This window comes from Acomys russatus, chromosome 3 (assembly GCF_903995435.1).
Source record: "Acomys russatus chromosome 3, mAcoRus1.1, whole genome shotgun sequence".
NCBI classification, from domain to species: Eukaryota; Metazoa; Chordata; class Mammalia; order Rodentia; family Muridae; genus Acomys; species Acomys russatus.
In genome coordinates, this window is record NC_067139.1 from 14,839,738 (window position 1) to 14,855,743 (window position 16,006).

The window sequence follows — 16,006 nt, forward strand, 5'->3', positions numbered from 1 at the left end:
CAGAGGTCTTTGATAAGTCCCTATTCCTACATGGGCCTCTCTGATTCCCAACTGTGTTTTATTTCCACCCATATCCAAGGCTGTGGGGAGCCGTAGGAAGGCTTTCGGGCTGTGAGTGAGGAAGCTGTATGTGGGCCCAAAATGTCTTCCAAACACCCATGTGTTAAGGTGTGAAGCCTAATTGGAGGAAGCTACGTTACTCGGGGCATGCCCTTGGAGGGGATGTTGAGAGCTCTGCCCCTCCCTGTCTGTGTCCTGGACCTCATGTGGTGAGCAGAGCTCCTCTTCTCCATACCCCTACTGTGATGTTCTGTGCCATCCGGTGCCTGAGGTGGCAAGGTTCACCGTCCAAGCGCTGAAAACGTGAGCCAAAGTATCCCTTTCTTCTTTGTAAATGGTTTCTTCCGGGTCTGTGTTATAGCCACAGGAAGCTGACTTCACACAGGATGCCTGGGTTCCAGTCCCAACTCTGAGGCTCGCAGCTATGTGACCCAGATCGCTTACCAGGCTCAGGGTTCTTCCTCTGGAAAATGAGGTATTGGAATCGGGTGAGGTTGAGTCAAACGTGCCCATTGGTGGACTCAGGAGCCACATTCCTTGGTTTGTTTTTCTTTAAGACAAACTTTCCCATAGCCCAGGCTAGCCTATACCTGGGGATAGCTTCGAACCCCAGTCTTCTTGCCTCTACCTCCTGAGTGCAGGGATTACAGGTGTGTGCCATCACACCTGGTGCTATGCAGTACTAGGGACTAAACCCAAATGAGCCACATCCTCAGCTGGAGACTCCTTGAATTCAAATCCAGCATTGCCACTGACTTTCTGGTATGCGAACTTTCAATAAATTTCTAAACCCCTTTGTGACTTAATTTCCTTGTCTACCACGTACCTTAAATATCCTTAGAGTTGTGAAGATGCAATGTCTTATTTAGATAGGAAAGAGGAGTTAGGCAGGCTCTGGCCGTGTGCTCGGTGACGTCAGTGCTAGCCACACCGACATTGTGCCTGGCCTCTTACACTAGCAAACAGCAACCGTGAGCTTTATTTTCAGAGGAGGTGGGTGAGAGTGTGTTTGAAGACAGGGTTTGCCAGTTCCTACATGGTCCTGAATTCTGTTCATTCTTCTCTGTCTACTAAGCCAAGGTTTATAAACATATGACTTCTGGGTAGATTATCCATGTAATGGCTAAATAGACACGGCAATCATTTGCTGCTGAGCCCCCTTCTCCCCCAATAACATCAGCTATTAAATGGTTTTCACTCTGAGTTGTAACTAATACAATGTGCCGTGATATTATCAGGAGAGGGCATTTTAAACTGTAACCAAGTATGTGCGGGTTGTTTCTCAAGGAATTAAGAGGGATAATCTCATTTTACTCAGAACTGCTGAAGGAGGCGTGGTATGTGAGAATACAGTCTCTGGAGAGTTGGAGAGTTTCACTCAAAAAACCAGTCATTAGCAGGGGCTATTAGCCCTGGTGTTGTTACTTCAGATCCCCCTGGACAACACTAGTGTCTTGCCAGGTGATGAGGAGCCTTGGTTTACCTGAGAGAGCTGCCACATGGCCAAGTGTATTAAGGAATTGGCAGTTTCGTTCCCTTGGCAGTTACTGATGGTCTTTGAGATGACTTAATAGGATAATAGATGTCAATCACTTTGAGTGACAGCTGACAGTTGTTGAGTCCCTGGCACAAAATATGTTCTAATAAATGCTGATCGTCAGGTTGGTGGGATGGCTCAGTAGGTAAACTGCTTGCCACATCAGCATGGAGAGCTGGCTTCTGTCTTCCAGAGCCCACGTCAGAACTTCAGGCGTGAGTGGCGCTCACCTGTAATCTCAGTGCTGGGTGCTGAGATAGGTAGAATTCCTGGCCAGGCTGCTTAGCCAAATTGGTGAGTTCCGGGTTTAACCAGAGAGTCTGTCCGGAAGGATGAGGTAGGGATGGACAGAGGAAAGTGCTAGACGGGTACCAGTACATGAATGCACATAGTTTTTTGTCACTCTTTTTAAGTTTCTGTGTTGGAAACAAAGGTCATAGGACGGTGGGCTTTCCCAACATGTGCAAACCTAGGATGAACTATCAAGTGTTCGACGGGGTGGGTTGTCCCAAGAATATCTTGTGTATTGTATGGATGCAACACCTGTCAGTAAAACCTAAACAGGGCCTGCAGCTGGGTGCCCCGTTGGTAGCCTCTAGGTAGCTGGCTGCAGGTTATAATGAGACGCATAGCTGTGTTGGCTTTGGGTTCTGCCTACTCTCCACCTTCTAGGGTAAGGACAGTAACGTCTGCTTCAGCCCATAGGCTTGAGAAGAGGGTTTTTATTGGGCATGTTACAGTTAGAGTCACATGCTGAAGTCAAGTCATAAACCCCAGGGTCTCAGAATGTGACCATGTTTGGCGAGGGTCTTTAAAGAGGTGGTGATGAGGGTGGGCTATATGGAATCTAATATAGCTGGTGTCCGTATATGGAACATCAAGACACCAATACACAGAGAGGATTATGTAAGGACACAGAGCGAGATATGTGAGGACACAGAGTGAGATATAAAGCTAAGTAGGGAGAGGCTCCAGAGAAGCGAGCCTTGCTCACATCTTGGTCCCAGCCTTCCACCTTCCAGAATCAGGAGATAAGATGTCTCTATTGTTTAGCACTTGGTTTGTGGTACTTTGTTATGGCAGCAGCAGAAATGAATATAGGCAGCCAGCAAATTTTCCCAGGTGGTGTCCTTGGAAGACAATGCGAGGGACTGAGCCCGTGAGTGACTGCTGTGGACTTCGCTATGACTTCAGCCATTGCACATCATGGTGGCGTTCCTAATTGTCTCCATGTGTCTAGGGAGGCAGGCTACTGCATAAACCTGTCCGAATGTCAGAATCATTCGCGTGAAGTTTGTCATTGTCCTCCACCCATTGTAAGCACTCAATAAAAGACGTTTATGTTCAGGATGAGAGGAGATAGCAAATGAAACTTTGCTGGGTTGTAAAATTATGCACACCAATTATCTGTCTTTAATAACACTTGTTTATCCAAGGGCTGGGGAAAAATAGCCTTGTTGGAGATTTAAAAAAATGCCTCGCTGACATTCCAAGGTGCTAGGAATAAGGATCTCTTTGAAAGTGAAAAGTAGCTACAGGGTGTGGGACAGTCACTTTTTGTTCTGTGGAACAGTAGGGAATCGCAGTTTGAGTTCCTTTTTTTTTTTTTTTTTTGGAGGCGGGAGGGCATGCAAGGCAAGAGAGTACTGTTTGTGGTGAAAGAATGACTTTCCTTTGAGTCAGTGAGTCAGGCAGGGACCATTTAATCATGTTGGTTTTGCCTTTGGTGCATATAAATCGGTGCTGCTGAGGAAGACGGTCCAGGCCTTCCCTCTGCCCGCCCCTCCTCAGCATACTGCTGGAGGAAGGGGAATCATTTTGGATTGTTGATATCTGCTTTCTGTTAAAAATAGCGTGCTTGCCTCTCTTTAATTAGGAGGAAGGCAATATTTTTAGGTTCTGACACAGTTTGTTTTTAGTTGGAAGCCATGAAGGCCATGAGACGAGGAATCCCCTTTCTAGCGGAGTGTGAGGGCAGTGGGGGTTATTCATGGGCCACATTTGAATTGCAGCACAGCAGTACCCTGGGCTGGTGGGCTAAGGGCACACACTTTGAGGGCATGTGTTTGGATTTCTCCAAGTGCCTTTGAAAGCTTGCAAAGGCTGTGGAAATCGAGACCGTGCGGGATCTGAGTTATGCCAGCCTAGCTTGTGTTTGGAATCTGACCAGCAACAGAGCTGCCCTCTGCTTCGCCTTTGTACAGCAGGGTCCATACAATACTGTAATTGTGGGTGCAGTGCTATTAGAACTTGGGAATGAAACTGCGGCCCCCAGCATGCCTCTGGAGGCCACAGCACTGGAAAAGGAACTATCTATTCTGCTAGTGTTCTTTATAATTGCGAAGGCTTTAATAAAGGAAAGCACCATAAGAGACCACTATTTTTTTTTTTTAAGAGACCACTATTGTCTTCATCCGTGCGTCCTCTAAGGGGCAGGGTTTAACCTTTTGGGGATTTGGTATATGATGAACCCTTTTCACAAACACAAGTTTTTAGAATGAAAAGGAAAAAGAAAAAAAAAAAAAAACCTCTCTTCTTTCAGGTCTGCCTCTACTGTAGGCTTGTAAAATGCACCAAAGGCACTGAGAACCCAGAGGCTGACTGGGTTCAGGGCTGCACTGCCTGTCCCTACAGAAGGAAAAGACGAAGGTGACTTGGGCTGCCATGTGAATGGATATTCGGTGGGAGAGAGACTGGGCACAGAGCAGGCAGAAAGAGGCTGCGGAGAGAGGTCAGTTTGAACCAGTCCCACAGTAGTTGGTGAGCTCATCCTGTGCTCGACTTGGGCACATGTTAACTTTTGGAATGTAGACTGACAGAGAGCGCATGCACTGCTTCAAGAGGTCACGGAAGTTAGCTTCTTCAGTCCAAAGACGACCCTAGGTGATGGTGGAGCAGGAGACTGATCAAATGCTAAGGGTGATCAGGCATGGAGGGTGGGGTGTGGTTCTTGCTAAAACTAGGTAGAGCTAGAGATTCGGCAACCTCAGTGAAGTTTGGGCAAGCAAGGGATCGTTGTCGGTTCAGACAATACCTTACAATCACTTTTAGGCTGTTTTCTTTTTGTTTTGTTTTCTTTTGGTTTGGTTTTGAGATAGGGTCTTGCTATGTAGTGTGGCTGGCCTAAAAAATACTAGACAACCTTCAAAGTTGTGATAGTCCTTCAGCCTCTGCCGCCCAAATGCTGAAATTATAAGCACACACCATTATGCCTGGTAAGATTGTGTTGTTTAATATTTAGCCCATTGAAAGTTTTCTTTCTATTTCATACCAGTCTTTTTCTTTCCTTCCTTCTTTCCTTCCTTCCTTCCTTCCTTCCTTCCTTCTTTCTTTCCATTCATTCTTTTTTTTTTTTTTTTTTTTTCCTTTTCTTTTGGTTTTTCAAGACAGGGTTTCTCTGTATAACAGCCCTGGCTGCCCTAGAACTCACTTTGTAGACCAGGCTGGCCTCGAACTCACAGCGATATTCCGCCTGCCTCTGCCTCCCAAGTGCTCGGATTAAAGGCGTACATCACTACCACTTGGCTCATACCAGTGTTTCAAAGTGGATTTTGACGGGGTGAAGAAGGACACAAACATGTGTTACTGGGTCTCACTCATCAAATGTCCCGACTTGGAGGTCTAGGGTGCATTTCCAACTGGTTTCCAGGCAGTGCTGTTGCTACTGTCCCAACAGTTTTCTAAAGAATACTGCTGTATTGCCAGGATCAGTTCTCCTGTAGAAATGTTTGGAAATAGAAGGATCCAGAGGGTCCAGAAACCTACAAGAAGAACATCATGACGGCTGAATCGGGACCCAAGGGGGGTGTGCTCAAACTATTGCACCAACGAAGGACAATCCAATTAGTAAACATTGAATCCCTACTCTGATCTACCCAATGGACAGGACATTCTCCACAGTAATGTGGAGAGCAGGGACTGACTCTGACATGAACTCTAGTATCCCATATTTGACCACCTCCCCTTGGTGGGGAGGCCTGGTGGCACTCGGAGAAAGAATAAGCAGGATACCAAGATGAGACTTGATAGCCTATGACCATATAGTGGGGGAGGAGGTCCTCCTTGGTCATAGACCTAAGGGAGGGAAATAGGGTTAAAGTGGGAGGAAGGGAGGAACAGGAGGATACAAGCGATGGGATAACAATTGAGTTGTAATCTGAATAAACTAATTAAATAAAAAATTATTAAAAAAGAAAAAAAATGTTCAAAACATAACTTGGGGCCTGAGCCTGAAAGAGACTTAAGGGTGACAGCATTGAGCATTAGCTAGAGCAGAATGCATGCTGTCATTAAAGAGATTTCTCTTAATTCAACCAACCAACCAACCAACCAATCAACCAACCAAAAATCCCCAAATGTTCCGTATTTCCTGACCAAACAGAAAGAGTGGAGTAAATTCCCCTCTGACCACTTTCCTGATTAAATATGCCCTACTTTGGCTACTCACTGGGTAGAGAGGAGAGGATGTCTCTCTCTCTCTCTCTCTCTCTCTCTCTCTCTCTCTCTCTCTCTCTCTCTCTCTTTTATTTTTTAAAACAGGATCTCACTATGTACTCTGAGGCTGGCCTTAAACTAGCCATCCTCCTGCCATATTCCCCTCTGCTGGGATTACAAGGTTACCAGATCCTTACTCTGTTTTGTGTGTGTGCATGCCATTTGTTGGTTGTTCATTTAGCCTAGATTAAAAGAGGATCAAAACTTTCATAGTAGGCTCTTAAGCCCTTTTTTCTGGGTCTTTTAAGGTCATAAGTAAAGGTGCTGTCTAGTGGGAACAGGTGCATTTGGGTGTCTGGTGAGATATAATCTTTTAAACAGAGAGGAAACACAATTCAGCCTCATCAAAGAACACAAAGTTCCATTTTATAAATTTTCTATAAGGGATTTAAAGTATTGCTGCTTTTTATTGAGAAAACAAAATGAACTTAAGTGGAGAATGGTGCCCCTTCTTCCCTCTCCCCTCCCTCTCCCCTCCTTCTCCCCTTTCACTCCCCTCCCTCTCCCCTCCCATTCTCCTTCCTTCTCCTTTATCCCAGTACATAGTGAATGAACCTCAAAACAGCTGCCCTTCTTTGAGTCTTGAACAAGTACTGATGAAATCCTGTGGTTTTATTCATGTCTTTCTTCTTCTTCTCCTCCTCCTCCTCAAAGTGACTGATCTTTATCTTCAATGCTCTGAAGAATTTACATTACTTTTCTAGCTTTTGATAATGGTTAAACCTCTCAACATATTTGCAATGTGATTTGCCTTAAGTTTAACCTGCAAAGATATGTGTTAATTCTCTTTCAAAATTTAGCTGATATTTCCCGTGAGTTTTGAGGAATTGTTTTTTTATATATTTTTCCTCCCTCCCTTTTTTCCTTGGCTACCGTCTATAGCCCAGGCTTTCCTTGGACTCACATATGCAGACAGGGGTGATGACCTTGAGCTCCTGATCTTTCTGCTTTGACCCCCGGAGTGCTGAGGTCATAGGCATGAGCCACAATACCCAGCTTTTAATGTTTTAGGTAAAAACCCACATTTCTTCTTCTGTTTTCATTCTTCCTTCTCTTGTTCATCTTCTTCCTCTCTGTCTTACACCCCCCTTTTTGTTATACTGGGGTTTGAGTCCAGGCCCTCATAAACGCAGAACCTGTGGGTCGCGACCCCCATGGAGGCCACCTATCAGATGTCCTGCATATCAGATGTGTATATTATGATTCATAACAGTAGCAAAATTACAGTTATAAAGTGGAAATGAAATAATTTTATGGTTAAGGATCACCACACCATGAGGAATTGTATCAGAGTTTCAGCCTTAGGAAGGTTGAGAACATTCAAAGATTTGAAGGGGCTGGAGAAGAGACTCGGGTTTTTCTCCTCTCTCTCTCTCTCTCTCTCTCTCTCTCTCTCTCTCTCTCTCTCTCTCTCTCTTCTGCATGTAAGTTTGTACACCAAATGCATGTGTGGTACCCAAGGAGGCCAGAAGAAGGTATCAGATCCCCTGGGAATGGAGTTTCTGATGCTTAAGAGCCTCCATGTCTCAACCAGTGTGTTCTGGGAACTGAACAAGTTTGTTAACCTCCAAGCCACTGCTCCAGCCCTGGGCTTATTACACCATGTGAAGGCAGCATTCTTTTTCTGTTGCTCGTCCCTCCTCCATACAGACACCCTCACCTGAGAGGGTTAAAAATATAAGTTTCAGATGCATCTTGGTATAGATACCTGAAAAACCAGAAGCAGATGTATACATAGGCAAAACACTGAAAAGGTCTTTATTCTCTTCTCCGTAGGTTAACTTTGTGGCTTGCCAGCTTTTCGCCTTGTCGGCCGCTTTCTGGTTCAGGATCTACTTACATCCCGGTAAAGCCAGCCCTGAGGTCCGGCACATGCTGGCCACCATTTTGGGCATTTATTTTGTTGTGTTTTGTTTTGGCTGGTGAGTATGAGCCTCATAAAGTCTAGAGCTTACTGCTTGGATGTTTTGTGATGATATTCCTTGATAAGAAATACATGGCATTGTGAAATTCTTCGTGTATTGAAAAGCTTGGCGAGATTGTAAATGTTGTATGAACCTTATTGTAAACTAATGGGGACGCTGTGGGAGCCTTCACTCATGTCATAGATGGGAACCAACAAAGAGATTGACCACTGAGAGCGCTGTCTGGTTTTTTTTTCCCGTAAGATTAAATCTTTATAGACTTCCTTGAGTCATATAGATGGACTGCTGTAAGGCTTAATTCTTCCCCACAGGGGACCCTCCCTACCCTTTGCAGATGTTTCTTGTCTTGTTGTTGGAGACTCGGTGTCAGTGTGAAGGTTACAGTGCAGGCATTAGGGATCTGAGTCATTCTCCAACAGATGGGAGACTTAGCCTAGTGTAGACACCTGCTGTCACCCCAAGATCACAAATACCTAGAGAGTGGCTCTTCTTAGGCCTCATGCTATAGACACTAACATATCCAGAAGTGACTCTTACAGGGAAATTTGTGACTTTGGTGAAGGTACCAGGTTACTGCTCTAATTTTCCCACAAACCATTGGTAAAGATGCATATTTTGAATCAGCCACTGTGTAAAACAAACAAACAAACAAACAAACAAACCTTGTACATCAGATCAGGAGTGAGATTTCGGTATTGGTACTTTGAAACTTACAAAAATAGCTTTAAGACTTAAAAACATAAAGTCCATGCAAAAGAATTCTCTTTGGCCTTTCAATTTTATATGCATGTAAAACATCTGTGAACTTCCCCACTTACCGATTCTGGACATTTCTAGGGCTTTAATTGCAAACAGTGCCTAAGTTTCCCAGAGTCTTTTTAAGATACAGTGTTTTGATTCTGTAGAGAAGCAATTGGACTTATGTTCTCTCATGGAATGGGTGAGGGTGGGGATCCAGTGGCAGGTCAGAATGTTTTCAGCATCTCCTGTCCCCTTTTCTTATATCTTGAAGGTATTCTGTTCATCTCTTTGTGCTGGTGCTGATGTGTTATGGGGTCCTGGTCACGGCAAGTGCATCCAGCGTTCACAGGTAAGATCCTGGGACTGAGCAGGGTTTGGCAGGAATTCTGTGGTCTTCTGGAGGAGATGTGTTTTGCTTTTCCCCCATAGGTGATATGTCTGAGTGCCTCAAGGACGTCAGGGAGTGGGGACGATAGGGATCTTCAGGAAAAGGGAAGCAGAAGAAAGATTTTAAAAACCTTTATGAAAAAATGTACAAAGTGGGATGCAGTTGAAAGAAGGTTTATCCACTTTATCAGGCAGCCTCAAGCTGGGCACAACTTACACAGTTACCACAATGGAGTGCATTGCAGCTGTTGAAAGGACTAAGCACCAGGAATACAGAATGACGTGTTCACATCTCAAGAGAAATGTGCTGAGTGAAAGAGGGCACCTAGATTGTGGGTTTAAAAATGCAAACTAATCTACAGTGCCAAGAGAATGGGAAGTGACTGGTGTCGGGTGGTGCCAGGAGATGGACCAAGGGTTAGGAAAAGACGCACGTGTGACTGTGCAGGGGTGAGGCAAAGTCCAATCTCATATTTGGATATAGTTTTTTGAGTGCTTGCATATATCAAAGCTCATTAATTGTATACTTTGAATATGTAAATGTATAATATATAAGAAAACCAATCAGCAAGAAAGGGCTACATTTTGCTATGATGTTTGCTTTTATGACATCGAAGTACTTTAATTCTTCCTTGAAGTCTGTGTGATCACATGATCAGTAGATAAGTGTGTGTGTGTGTGTGTGTGTGTGTGTGTGTGTGCGCGCGCGCGTGAGCGCGTGCACGCTTTACAGTGTCTTTCCTGTGGTCTGTCTGAAAACTCGATATTGATTCTGCTTTTTGTGGACTCTATCTTTTGTGACTTTGTGTTTTTTTTTTTTTTTTTTCAATTAAGAAATTTATTTTGGGGGGCTGGAGAAAAGGCTGACAGGTTAAAAATAAACACTGCTCTTCCAGAGGATCCAAGTTCAATTCCTATTTTCTATGCATGGTGCTCACATCTGCCTGTAACTCAAGCTTCAGAGACTCTAGCTCCCTCTTCTGGTCTCCATGGGCACCTGCATTCATGTGCATGTACTTATGTGCACATACAATTAAAAATAAAGACATTTTTAAGGATTTACTTTTATTTATATGAAAGCATGTGCCTGTGTGAATTTATATGCCCCATGTGTGTACAAATGCCTGAGGAAGGCACTGGATCCTCTGGGACTAGGGTTATAGGAGGTCATAAGCCCCACAATGTAGATTCTGGGAATCAAACTGGGGTCTTCTGTCAGAGCAGTAAGGGATCTTAATTGCTGAGGCACCAATCAGCCTCTAGGGTATTTTATAAATATAAAAACATTTTAGTTGCTTTTGTTGCATTTTCAGCGTTTAGAAAGATTCTTGGTTCAGGCAAGAGGGAAGGCTCAGTAAATATTTATGGAAGAAATGGAAGGGGTGCAGGTCAGGCATGGGGGTGCACAGCTTTAATCCCAGCACCGGAGAGGCAGAAGCAGGCAGAACTCTGTGAGTTTGAGGCCTGCCTGGTCTACGTAAGGAGTTCCAGGACAGCCAGGGCTATTCAGAGAGACTGTTTCAAAAAAAAAAAAAAAAAAAAAGACACTCGTGTTTACTGTTTCTTTGTTCATGGCTTCTCTGGAAAGCCTCCTCTGGCTTCAGGAAGCCCCTTGACTAATGAGGCCATTACCACACCTGTTAAAAACACTGAAATGTAACTTTTCAATATATAACTTTGCAGTTTCAATACATTTTTCACTTTTGGAGGAAAGTCTTTTTAGATGCTTTTAAAGTTCATAGTCTTTCAACTTTGTATCCAAATGAGCGGTGGAAATGTGATTTCTAATCTCTCTCTCCTCTGTTCTCTACTTGAAAAGATAGTATCATTTCTTTTGGAAGAATATTAGGAAGCCCATTTATTGATTTGAGGATGATTCTGATAACTTCTTTGTATAATATGTATGATGCTTATAAGAGCCTTGAAAAGGTTATGTTGCAATGTGTGTGTGTGTGTGTGTGTGTGTGTGTGTGTGTGTGTTTCCTTGCCTTTTCTTAAACATGGTTTTAAATGAATAATGATAATGTTATATTTTATAGTACATTTCCTTTTTTCTTTTCCAGTTTGTCACATTGTTTTTTCTTTTGTTATTATTCTTTATTTCTAAAAAATTTTCATACAACATATTTCGGCCATATTCTTCCTCTGCCCCAGCTCTTCCTAGATCTCTGCCCCTACCCGCCTTCATATTTTTTTCCTGGAACAAACAAAGCAGGAACAAAACAAAACAAAAATCAAACAAAACAGCACATAGATTCTGTTTTGTGTTAGCCAACTGTTCGGGAGCACACAGTCGGCCTGCCCTAAGTGTGTGGTTGATATAATACCCAGTGTCACTACATTGGAAAAAAAAACCGGTTTTCTCTCTCCCACCAGTTAACAACTGCAGATAGTTTGTTTAGGGATGGGACTTTGCCAGTTACCTCCCCTTGATAATCTGTCACCTCTTCCCCATACTTACATGACACTGATGGGGGTGCACTCTGGCTTTCAGTGGGTCCAAAACTTATATGAGCCCTTGCTCCATGGCAGGCCTAGGTCTCTATATTCCATTTCGTAGTCTGGGAATGGGATACTCCAAGCTGGGTGGGGCTGAGTGGTTCACAGACAGACAATGGCTTTCACCACCACAGTGGTGTGGTAGCAGAAAGCTCTACTGTGAGAGTGAGAATGGAAGATGCCCAAACCCGTTCTTCCTCTTTCTGTTTGTTTGAATGGTTTCCAGTTTGCAGACGCAGGGAATGGTCTACTTCCCAAAGGAAGAACTCGATGTAACGCTAAAGCGTGTGCCCAAGTTGTTTCTTCTGAGTTGTTTTGGGGAAAGAAAGAGGCTGAGGTCAGAAAATATCAAATACGGGTAGGTGGGGTAGTTTTTCTGTGTATGAGCTTTCTCTTACTCCTGTGAGGTGTGGAGTTTGTAAAAGTGTTAGTGACAGTTTCTTTTTTTCTATTTAATTAAAAAAAAGTGTGTGACTATTTCTGGATGGTTATGGATTTCTCTCTCTCTCTCTCGTTGCTGGAGACCTCATTGTTTTGAAACACTGTCTCTCACTGAAACTGGTAGCTCACTTTTGTTTTTGTTTTTGTTTTTGTTGTGTTTTGTTTTGTTTTGTTTTTTATGTCTAGGCTGGCTGTCTAGCAAGCTTCCAGGATCTGTCTCTCTCTGCCACTGACTGGTAGGGTTATGGACAAATACAGCTATGACCAGCTTTTTACATGGGTCCTGGGGTTTTGAACTCAAGGCCTCATGCTTGCAGACAAGCATTCTTACTGACCTCTCATCCTCTCAGTTCCCTCGAATGCAGAGTCCGAGGACTGTGATTTTTATAATCTTATTTGTAATGCTCTCCTTTTCATGTCCAGTGTTGAGAGTTCCCGCCTTGTGGTTGAGAAGAGATACAGAGAGGTAGTGTTGGCTGCTGTCTGCAATGAGCCCATTTCTGGCCTAGCTGTTACTCAGGACATTCTGAGAGAGTCCTTAGGGTTCCACATCTGCCTGCATCCCAAGTCACAGTATTAGGGAGGTAGCCCAGATGTTAGGGACCAGCTGAAGCAGACCTGGTTCGTATCTTCCAGGAAGGGGGCCTTTTGTGACAACTGGTGATGTACTTAATTGATTCTGGGAGCCCTTGCTTTGTGCTACATCCTAGGCTAAGCTCTTTTTAATGTACTGCATTATTCTCAGTACATAATGATTAATATATCTGTTGATTTTTGGCTTCATAATTGATAATACCGTCCTTCTAAAACAAGTGTGTGTAGGGTATAGATTTTCTTTAGGTTTTTGAATTGGAGAATTGAATGCTTATGTGAAGAAGTGCAGTTACACACACACACACACACACACACACACACACACACACACACACACACGAGACACCCAGCCATGTCAATAAGAAAACACTACTGATTGTTCTGTCCCCATCTCTGTCATACGCTTTTTTCCAGAAATAGCCACCCTGCCAGTTTTTCATACCAGGGATTACTTTAATGAGTGCTAGGGTTTGCACTCGTATTATTTTGTCTTCACAATATATGTTTTCTGCACCACACAGGAGTTCAGATCCATCCAGGACAAGAATGCTCCACCCTGTTGCACTAGGATTTGGTGTTTATCTCTGTTATTGGCAGCTGTGGTTTAATTATAACCACAGCATTGAATCTATTTACCTTTTAAGCGAGGGAAGAAACAAACGTGGCTATCGTTGACCCGGTTCTAGAAGAATCTATTTTCTGCTGAATCTGCTTTGTACTTCTGTCTGGAGTTCATGAACTTTCTGGAGAATGTCAGTGGAAGCCAGGGCACCAGGCTTCCTCCCTCCCCCATTGCGCCAGTTCCTCAGGGCACTTGTTCTTGGTCCTTGGCTTTGTTGAGCGTCTTCATGGTTGGAAGGGATTTAGGATGGATCCAAGGCAAAGGAAGCCTTTCTGTGTGGGGTAGGTTGACTCTTCTTTACCTAATGTGTTTTGGACAAAAGTGCTTCTAGTTTGGAAGGCTTTATGATTTTGAAACATGAGCATAGAACTCAGTGGTTTGACTGTCTGAATCTGAAACCTTAAGATTGGAAATATTTTACAATCTGAATGTTTTTGAAGGCCGACATGGTAGCACTCATTTTTTTTTTAAATGTTATTATGGAGTGCTTTTCATTTTAGAACACTTCCGGCTTTGAAGTGTCCCGGCTTTTTGACTCTTACTGTTTTCTCTTCTTCTTACCAATGCTGATTAGCAGGTGCAGGTCTCTGTACACAGTAGCCAGATGCCCACACACAGCCCTTCAGCTGTGGCATCGTCCTCCACAACTAAGATCCAGGAGAACCTAAAGTTGCAGTGATGCTTTATAGAACTCTTTATGCTCCCTGTCTGGTCATCGTCTTGACTGCTCCCTGGGCTGACCTCGGATCCACGAGTTATTTTGATGCGAATACATGAGTTTCAGTACAATTTAATGTCAGAATATTCATCTTCCCTGGTTTATGACATGTGTCAGAAGTTACAGCTTTTGGATTTATGCCTCTGTCTGTTGGGTTCCCGAGACATTTAAAATGTTAAGTGTGTGCATTTCTACTAATGGTCACTGAGGCCCTCCCTGCTTCCACCCATGTGTCAGGCTGAGGGCTGTGATGCTCGGGGTTCCAGTGAGTTGGGAGAGCAGACATCCATGTGGATGAGTTTAGAAGACTTCAAGCACATGAGCAGTGATGGATGCTGGCCTTGGGGGACAGGGCTGGGGTAATAGGTAGAATATTCTAGAGAATCAAGACCAATCGAATATGCATACATATCCACATATGATGGGGTATGACTCTAATCCCAGCCCTTGGCAGAGGCAGTTGGTGTGTGTGTGTGTGTGTGTGTGTGTGTGTTGTGTGTGTGTGTATGTGCTATAGGTGGATATTGCTAGTTCATATGTCATATCATCTGTGGCATCTCTCTGAAAAACACAAGGGAGTGCTCATGAATGGTAATGGCTGCCTCAGGTGTGGGTAGGGAGAGTCCTGAGCAGAGGACTGGAGGAGTGGTCAGTGGGGAGTGGTCAGTGGTCACTGGGGAATGGTCAGTGGGGCGTGGTCAATGGGGAGTGGTCAGTAGGGGGTGGTCATTGGGGAGTGGTCAGTGGGGGGTGGTCATTGGAGGAGTGGTCAGTGGGGATTGGTCAGTGGGGAGTGGTCAGTGGTCACTGGGGAATAGTCAGTGGGGCGTGGTCAATGGGGAGTGGTCAGTAGGGGGTGGTCATTGGGGAGTGGTCATGGGGGGTGGTCATTGGAGGAGTGGTCAGTGGGGATTGGTCAGTGGGGAGTGGTCAGTGGGGGGTGGTCATTGGAGGAGTGGTCAGTGGGGAGTGGTCAGTGGTCATTGGGGAATGGTCAATGGGGCGTAGTCAATGGGAAGTGGTCAGTAGGGGGTGGTCATTGGGGAGTGGTCATTGAGGAGTGGTCAGTGGTCACTGGGGAATAGTCAGTGGGGCGTGGTCAATGGGAGTGGTCAGTGGGGGGTGGTCATTGGGGAGTGGTCAGTGGGGGGTGGTCATTGGAGGAGTGGTCAGTGGGGATTGGTCAGTGGGGGACTGGTCAATGGGGAGTGGTCAGTGCTTATAGTGGTGATTGAGAGGTAGGTAGTGACTGACATTTGTCATATAAATGTAATGGTTTGTGCTGAGAATGAGTGAGAACATGCTCCGGCGTACCTGGAAACAATTAAACCAGAATAGCTAGAGGAAGAGCCCAGGGATTTGCAGTTTGTAAAGCTTCCAGTTGATGCATTTTTACTGCCAAAGCTGTAGACTGGGAAAGACAAGATGAAGGGGCTCAGAGGAGGGGATGGACTAGGATGTAGCTGGAACATTCGCGACTTTGTGACCAGGCATTTGCAGAGGGGAGAGAGGGGACAAGGAGAGCATTTACTGAGTACCTTACTGTCGCGTGCATTAATCTGGTCCCCTGTGTTTTGGGTTCCAGGTATTCCTTTTTGGTAGCGATGGGCTACCTTACGATATGCCACGTCAGCCGAATATACATCTTCCACTATGGGATTCTCACTACAGATTTCTCTGGGTGAGTAGCTTAATTGGAGTGGGGAGTGTTTGACTGACGACTTTGACTAAGTCCCTGAGGGTCTGTAAACACCGAGTATGAACTAAGGATTATCATGACCAGCTAAATCACAGGGAGACACGGTGCTAATGAGGGTGAGGTTAAAAATATGCTTGTTCTGTACAACCGTTAACACTGAATGTTGTAAGGAGGAAGAGGAGGAGGAGGAGGAAGATTAGGAGGTCACAGAAAGTAGCAAGAAAATACAATCCAGGAGTCTCATTCCTTCCGGTTTTTTTTTTTTTTTTTTTTTCAAGACAGGGTTTCT

General features: G+C 44.5%; 1 protein-coding gene across 1 annotated transcript in view; it reads left to right on the plus strand.

The window, feature by feature from the left end:
- Positions 1-16,006, plus strand: part of Mboat1 (membrane bound O-acyltransferase domain containing 1) — a 99,647-nt gene that overhangs the window by 42,873 nt on the left and 40,768 nt on the right. Inside the window, exons 2-4 of the mRNA XM_051169468.1 lie at positions 7,868-8,013; positions 9,029-9,106; positions 15,604-15,699. Coding sequence (XP_051025425.1) covers positions 7,868-8,013; positions 9,029-9,106; positions 15,604-15,699 — 320 coding nt within the window. The remainder of the gene's footprint in view (positions 1-7,867; positions 8,014-9,028; positions 9,107-15,603; positions 15,700-16,006) is intronic.